Raw genomic sequence first — 8,323 nt, forward strand, 5'->3', positions numbered from 1 at the left:
GGAAAGGGAAGGGGGAAAGGGAAGCTGATTGAATTTTGAACGGTTAAGAATGGTATATCTAGATTTGCTACACGCTTACTACGAGTCCCGTGGAAATAAATTATATGGCAAAGTAACATGCAATGAAAAGGTCTACAACTTTTGTGTTTACACCTTTTTCACATAACCTCATAAATTCTGTAAAAAATTTATATAATCATGTTTTGGTTTTAAATTTTAATCTTTTAAAAAATGTTTTCATTTCACGAAATTTTGGGTAAAATAACCTTTTTAGGTCCCAAACAAGATATTTTTTTTTATTATTTAAAATGTTTATTTCGAAAAAAATTCGTAAAAAATATATACATCACTATGGTAAGTTTTATCAGAAAATATAGAAAATGACCAATTTAAACGATTTAAACCTATCTCTTTACAGCTGATTTTACGAAATAACACATAGATGGGTTTCAACCTACTATGATTTTTTTTTCATATTAAATCATTTTCAAAGTCTCCTGCACTGGCCCGAAACTCAAAAGAAAGAGGCACAGATTTTTTACCATTAATTAATCTGGATGCACAGTTACTAACAAAAAATTACACATCTTAAAAATAAAACAAAAATATTATCTTCAACGCGTTTTGGACCAATCTATTCAAAATATATTGAAACCTTTATACCTATATCCTTCAATCACAAAATTTTGTTTTTTATCATCTGTTATTTAAAAAGCAGGTGTATAATTTTAATATGCATGCCACTCCAGCTACTATTATATTTCAACCCAACATGCGGCAAACATTTTTCTCTACCATCTCAGTATAGGTACAGAGTGACAATTTATGAAATGATTAAAACGTCCACCACCCATATAAAGAAGATGTTGAAAATTTCTTCAACTGCGTTAACTCAACCTTTACTTTTCAAGTTCCTAGTTATCATCTTAATGAAATTCAGAGGACGCTCTTTATATGCCTCAATACCCTAGGCCTCATATACCTCATATACAGTTTTTTGATCTTCAGGTTAATATATATCTTGTATATTACTTAATATGTGTGACATCTGATTAAAAATCAGCGAGCATCTTTTTTTGGTAATTATAAGTCGTGATACCAAAACCGGATAGAATCAGGTCAATACGGGTAGGTAGGTAGCTCCCATATATTGAAATTTATATATGGATTTTCAAACTTCCGATTGACTTTCCACCGTATATAGCCGGTATCATGTAAGAACGCATAATTTTGAATTTCTTGTATTTTTTTTTTTAAATACAAGTGAAATCGGTTAATGACTTACGACAGCACACATATAATATAAGTATATATATTGATTTTTGTTATTTGCTCAATGTGAGGGTTACCTTGGCCTACCCCCTATACATTATTTGGCTTATACCTTTAAAATGTTCGCTTACAACCGAACTTTGTGTTTCCTTACTTATGTCATTAAATTAAAATTTTCTGTTGTATCTACTTATGGTTTCCTTAAAAAACATTTTAATTTATTTGAAACAAGTAAAGACGGAGTAAATTCGAGTACAACTCATGCAACTTGTAAGGATCAAGGTAGGGATAATACCTTCAGGTGTAAGGAAATCTTTATATTAAAAAATATTGCGACACAATTCAACATTCATTTTATTAAGTTATATTATAGGTCATAGACTCACTTAGTTTTATTAATATTTTATTCCCCGTCAGCTAAATTGTTATAAAATCATCTTTTAATGAGATATATGGGACATAAACTCATCTGAAGAAGCTAAATTTAATATAATGAGTTAATGTGAAAACGTCAACCAGAAGATGACAATTCATTATTTTAAGGATAAGGGTTTTGTTTCAATGTCTAGACCAATTTCATTCATATTCACACACAATTTTTAAGAAAATTATTATACAGACTATATTGGGGACATACAAGGGATGTGCTGATTAAGTAAATTTGGATATTTCTGAGGTATACTAGAGATCATATTTTCAAGCAATTTTATAAATATTATGTACCATATAACTCATACATTGAACGACATATTTGGCATATGAGTTGTTAGAATAACGAAAATCAGTTGAGGTAAGTGACGGGAGATCTAATTTGTTCTTGATTTATGAAAAACATAACATATTCTGAGCGGCTTCGTAACGAATTTGTCCCCTTTGACCTAATGTAAGCTTCGGATTTCCTCTAGTTGGAGCCTTAGCGGCATAGTTTGAGCCTTTTTTTCAAAAACTTCCGTATTACTCAATCGCTTCTACACATTTTGATCACAATTTATTGGTTGGAATAACTTCCTGCTTTTAAAATTCTAATTATGTCTTTGTCAGAATTAGTAAGCCTTGCTTCTTTACCCATGGCTATGGCTATACAAACAACCACTGACCATCGGAGTTCATTATATTGGGAATATGGGCTTAAGACCAAAATCTAGATCAATTTCATTCATATTCATCGCTAAGCCATTCCATTTTTAAGAAAAATAATTCAATGGTAATTTCATTAAATTATCACACATATGGGCCGACATAAACTCGTTAAAGTCAGATAGACAGTCAAAATGGATGGAAATCATTACATGGCGATGCATATTGAGGCTAGATTAAGATCTGGACTAATCGCATTAACATTTGATGTTGCTTAAGTATACTCAAGAACATTTGTCACGCAATTTTGTGAAGATAGTTCACACAATGACCTAGAATTATGGCATAAAGTAAGTGCTAGACTAACGAAAATCCTCATTTGAAGTACATGCATACATACAATCTCACACATTTTCGGGATCAAACAATGCAATATCCAATAATGTATAATAGGTTCAATTAATTTTTCTATGATATCTTACATATTGACCGACATATGCGATAAAACCAATCGGAACTTTGAAATGTTAATTGGAGAACCCATATATCTAATGAGGGCTAGAAGCAGTATTGACCCGATTTTATCCATTTTTGGCATTACAATATATATGGTATATCAGTTTCATGTAGAAAACTCACAGATTGATTAATAAATTTGGAATCCAACCCGAGGTGCGAAAATCCTAATATTATCTATTTTATACAAAAAGATACACTGTTATTAAAATTCTATGTTGTCTGAGATTAAGATTGACCAATATATGCTATATTTAGTTAACAGGATGTTCGAAAATCCTTATTTTAGGCATATGGGAGCTAAGGAAAGTATTGACCCGATTTTATCCATTTTGGCAAAAGGGCACGCTGTTATCACAAAATTATTATTTTCAAATTTTAATACTAGTCCTCACAGATTAACCGATATTTTCGGTAAAAAGTCATCTCCTCGTCCTACGGCCGCCATAATGGATTGAAAGTTATGGTACGATTTTAACAATTTGTTGTCAAAAGGTGGTATAACTTAATGTCACTATTTTGGCACAGTATCCCGCGATACTAATTGGTGCTTGATATGTATACTGGAAAGTGAAATAAATAGATGGGATTTAAAATTGTTTTATATACGAAATATTCAGATTTTGAACTTTTTCACAATGTCAAATAATATTGTCTGGAAAAGGTTAAGTACCGAATTTGGTTGTATTCAGTCAAGTAGATCCTGAGACATAAAATTTCGCCTAAAGTTGGCCAGTAGTTTTAAACATAACCGTTATATAGCGAGTCGTCGGTATTATTATTTGATTTTACTCATTTTCGCACTATCGGAGAAGATGCGGAAAGTGTTTAACTTGAGCGTATTTTGTTAATATAGCTCCCGTTTTTAAGCATTTTAAACACACAAGTGCCCCCGCTACTGCGATTCCTACATTACAGCTTTTTATCTTAGCTTGAAGCTTAGTTATATATTTTCGCCTGTTCTAATTTTGCCCATCTGCAATATCAATATTCTCATTGGAAAGATGTCTACCAAGTTTCATCAAGATATATCAATTTTTACTCAAGTAACAGCTTGCACGGCAGACAGTCACCCAGATTTCAACCCGTCTCTTTGTCTTAATCATTTACTTATATTAAATTACATTAGTTTTAGGTGATATACGTACAAAAAACGGTTAGGTGAACAAAATTATTATACTCTGCAGCAACATGTAGCAAGAGCAGAAAAATTATAAAAGTAAAGAATTGTATAACTATGCAAACAAACTTTAGTTCTTTGTAATGCGATATTGAACGATTACTAAAAATAAATATTCGATTACTGTTTTCTCTCTGTTTAATATTACCATCCCTACGAGAGAGTAAATTTAATCTAGAAAAGTGATTTTGTGCAAAACTCACAGCAACAAAAAATAGCGCTATTATAAAGACTTGTGCTTTGTATTCTTGTGGTTTTCATAAATAAATAAATTTAAATAAAGATTGAAACCATTTAAATAAGGCTGGATGCAATAATAAACTGGATGTTTGGATAACAAGCGAGTTAACGCAAGAATAATACCTTACGTACCGAATTTCCATCTTCGGATCGCTTGTGAAAGTCAACTAAATCGATCCATTTCTAAAGCGTAGGGATACTGGTGATGAAAAGTGGATCACTTACGGCAACGTCAAGCGAAAACGGTCATTGTCATATGACTACCTGTTCCAGCTTTTTTCCAAGAGTTTCTATGAGAGTGGCATCATTAAATTAACTTTAAAATGCTAACAGTTTCGGAACCAAACCATATTTAACATAAGTCTGATCATTTTAACTATACTGAAAAAAACTATAAAATTAATGCAAAAATAACGAATTTCTTTTTGTCATATACTTTTTAAAACATGTTGCGAGATAATATTTTAGTTATATTGTAACGGGAAATTTAGCACAACTTTTTTACAATACAATATTGATATATTCTCGATTACTCAAAAAAATATTCCGTGTTTTATCGTTTGTTTAATTTTATCATTCCTATAGGTTTGTTGCAACGAGTGCTTTCAGAATTTGCGGTTTTCAAAAATATTTTTGATAAGAAATGAAATGACGATGTATATGGTTTATTCTGCTTCAGTTTGTGATTTACATTTTAGTAAGCAAGACTTCTTTGGTGAGGAGAAAATATAAATACAATAACAGCAAAAATTAATTTAAAATTAAATTAACTTATCAAATATGTGTTTAATACTCGCCTGCCTGCCAATTTTACTGATTTTAAGCAACAAATTTCTGTTGGCGCACACTTGCAATTCGGAGTTTAACGATGAACCAGTATTCCCTCCGGATTGCCCTAAAGGTGAAGGAATTTCTTGCAGCTGTGATGGCAATATAAAATGTAAATATGACAATATAAATATAGAAATTATTTCGCGATCGCGAGTAATGATGGTGTTTTGTGATAGAGAAACAGCACATATTGATGATCTACTCGAGCAAAAATTTCAGCCAATTCTTCGTAACATACTTTACATCGAACTGTTCAGTTGCAATAACTTTAAAATAGAAAAGTTAATGAGTAGCGAAGTGCGGCAAAGTTTGTTTATTGTGGGTAGAGATAAAGCTATGATGATCTATGACACCGACTTTGGTATAAAACCACCTGAGGCGTTTTATCGTGAACGTTATCTACTTCACTTTGAATTAATTATAAAGTCATCATTAGACATTATAACTCTACCAACTTATATATTTTTTATGTACTACAAATTGCAAACGCTTGCACTTAGCGTAAAAGCTCTAAGGAAACAGCGCATAACGCTGCGAAACTTGACGCAAGCTCATTTTCAAAAACTTACTGCACTCAGGCAACTTGACTTATCGGGAAATAATATGACAATCTTGGACGCAAATATCTTTGCAGCACTTTCTCAATTAAATTTTCTGAATTTGAGCAGCAACGAAATCGCGGAATTGCCATCAAATATATTCTCAAATCAGCCTCAACTTATAATACTGGACCTGAGTAACAATTTATTGACATATTTAACGCCTGAATTTTTCGCGAAAACTCCTTTGCTATGGCAATTGAAACTCAAAGGCAATGAATTACACGATACTACAAATGTTATAGAAGCTCTGAAACCGCTGCATTTTCTACATAGGCTAGACCTAAGCGATAATAAACTGCAAACGATTTTGGCCAATGAAAATTACGCCAATTCTTCCTCTACATTTTTAACAAATTTGCGATATAGTAACATGATTATGAATTTGGACTTAGCAGAAAGCCTGAATTATATAAGCAAATTGCAACCTAAAGAGTACAAAGACAACAAAAGTAATTTAGCAGTAATAAATTTAAGTCGTAATCTTTTGAGTAGCTTAAATCTGGACCGGATAGTCGCATTAGGCATTACATGCCCTTTCAAAATAGACTTAGGTCATAATTTAATTAAAAACATATATGTTTTATCAGATATATTTAATACAAATGAAGATTGCGAAGGTGAAATTCAAATAAGTGGGAACCCTGTGCAGTGTGATTGTACATTAGCATGGATTTTCAATGATAATTATCAGAGACTTTTTAGCGATTTGCAGTGTAATCAAACGTCAACCAAACAACTTACGAATATCGCACAACTTCGACGGGACGAGCTGTGCGATTGGCAACCTGTATTGTGTCCCAGAAAGTGCGTTTGTTACACTCAATCTGAGTTTCTGACCATTAAATGCAACGGCAGGGAACTCGACGTTATCGAAGAGCTGCCACGTCCCGAGCAACTTGGGCTCACGACTTCGATACTCGATATTAGCAGCAATCAGTTCACGAGTTTGCCGCCAAATATCACCTTCGGCTATGCAAACGTTTCACAACTCTACGCTTCGAACAATAAAATCTTCAACATAAGTCTCTTTGAACTTCCAACCAATTTGACAGTGCTGGATCTACGCAATAATCGTTTAAAATCGTTAAGTACTGATTTTTTGCGTTATTTTCTCAATGAGAGCACGAAACTACAATTTCTGAATCTGAGTGCAAATCCATGGTTTTGCGACTGTGCTGCTCAACAGCTGCTCTACACTGTACGCGCACATCGGCAACGCATACCCGATGTCGAGCAGTTACGATGTGATAATCTACGGAATGTTACCCTCCTAACAGCGAGCGTGAGCGAATTATGCCAAACTGATGGTAACGTTAAACATTATAAGTACCTGACCGTGGCTGTCACTTCTGCAGCGTCACTTATTATTATTTTACTTCTCATCATCGCGTTATTCTATAAATATAATTTACAAGCGAAAGTCTGGTTATTTAGCCACAATATATTGAGCTGTTGCATTAATGAGCATGAGCTGGATAAGAATAAAACATTCGATGCGTTCATCTCCTATGCACACCAAGAGGCTGACTTCGTTAACCAGATATTACTGCCACAACTCGAGCAATGCGAACCACCATTTCGTATATGCACGCACGAACGGAATTGGTTGGCAGGCGCGTATATACCTAAAGAAATCATCGAATCGGTTGAGCAGTCGCGTCGTACGATCATTGTTCTCTCGCAGCACTTCATCGAATCGGAATGGGCGCGCATGGAGTTTCGCACAGCGCATCAGTGCTCGTTGAACGAAGGTCGTGCACGCATAATTATGATTAAATATGGTGAAATTATCAACAGTGGTTTATTGGATAAGGAATTGAAGGCATATTTGGACATGAACACATATCTGGATTGGCAAGATGACAGATTTTGGGATAAACTACGCTATGCGATGCCACATAAAATGGGTATAAAACCGAATACCGATATGCTTGAAGTTAACGGAAGAATATACGTTATGGGACAGGTTGAGAGAAATCGTTGGCGTGACGAATCTGTTTAAATTTGTCCTAGGCGGGCAATTTGCTGAATCGAGTCAACAGTTACAGATGTACAGATTTTTGAAGATTCCTCCGAATTTTTCTATATATTATATATGTATACAAATTCATCGCGTTCAAAATGATGCTATTACTTTCAATTTCCACACTAATACCATATACGAGAGCCATAAAGGAAGTCAAAATTTACTGAAGAGTTAACCCCTGTAGTGGTGATCGCTCAATAACGCAATTTGTTTTAATTAAAGTATTTCCTTTAAATCAATTCTGTTGTATTTTAACAAAATAAATACTTAGCATTTGAATAAACATTTTGGTACAAATCTTGACTCCTCAAACTATTATAGAGAGTCAATGCATGTAAATTATAGTTGAATTTGTTGACAATTGTCGTATAGTAGACGGTTCAAAGTGGAAGAGAAAAAACAGTGTCTTAATGTAGAACCACTCAATGGCAGACTCTCTGAAGCATAGGAAAGAAGCTAAGTGAGTTAAACGATTATAGATACACACAAAGAATTCTTAGCTATTTCTAACAAAGGTTAATTCTCATTACGTAGACTCACGTGAACACAATTGTCTTCTTAATAGGCACACCTAGTGTG

General features: G+C 33.4%; 1 protein-coding gene across 1 annotated transcript; it reads left to right on the top strand.

Moving 5' to 3' along the window:
• The first annotated feature begins 380 nt into the window (after positions 1-380).
• Positions 381-7,942, top strand: LOC106622575 (protein toll-like). The gene is made up of 3 exons (XM_036376608.2): positions 381-406; positions 3,251-3,279; positions 5,394-7,942. Exons 1-3 carry the CDS (start codon positions 381-383, stop codon positions 7,718-7,720), a joined length of 2,382 nt encoding a protein of 793 aa, XP_036232501.2. The 3' UTR covers positions 7,721-7,942.
• Positions 7,943-8,323: the final 381 nt, after the last annotated feature.

This window comes from Bactrocera oleae, chromosome 3 (genome assembly GCF_042242935.1).
Source record: "Bactrocera oleae isolate idBacOlea1 chromosome 3, idBacOlea1, whole genome shotgun sequence".
Lineage (NCBI taxonomy): Eukaryota > Metazoa > Arthropoda > Insecta > Diptera > Tephritidae > Bactrocera > Bactrocera oleae.

Excerpts from the sequence above, each read along its gene's own strand:
- LOC106622575 (XM_036376608.2), top strand. The coding sequence starts at position 381 with ATGACCAATTTAAACGATTTAAACCT. Across the intron at positions 407-3,250 it reads AATTTAAACGATTTAAACCT|TAGTCCTCACAGATTAACCG; the intron begins ATCTCTTTACAG and ends AAATTTTAATAC. Across the intron at positions 3,280-5,393 it reads CAGATTAACCGATATTTTCG|AAAAGTTAATGAGTAGCGAA; the intron begins GTAAAAAGTCAT and ends ACTTTAAAATAG.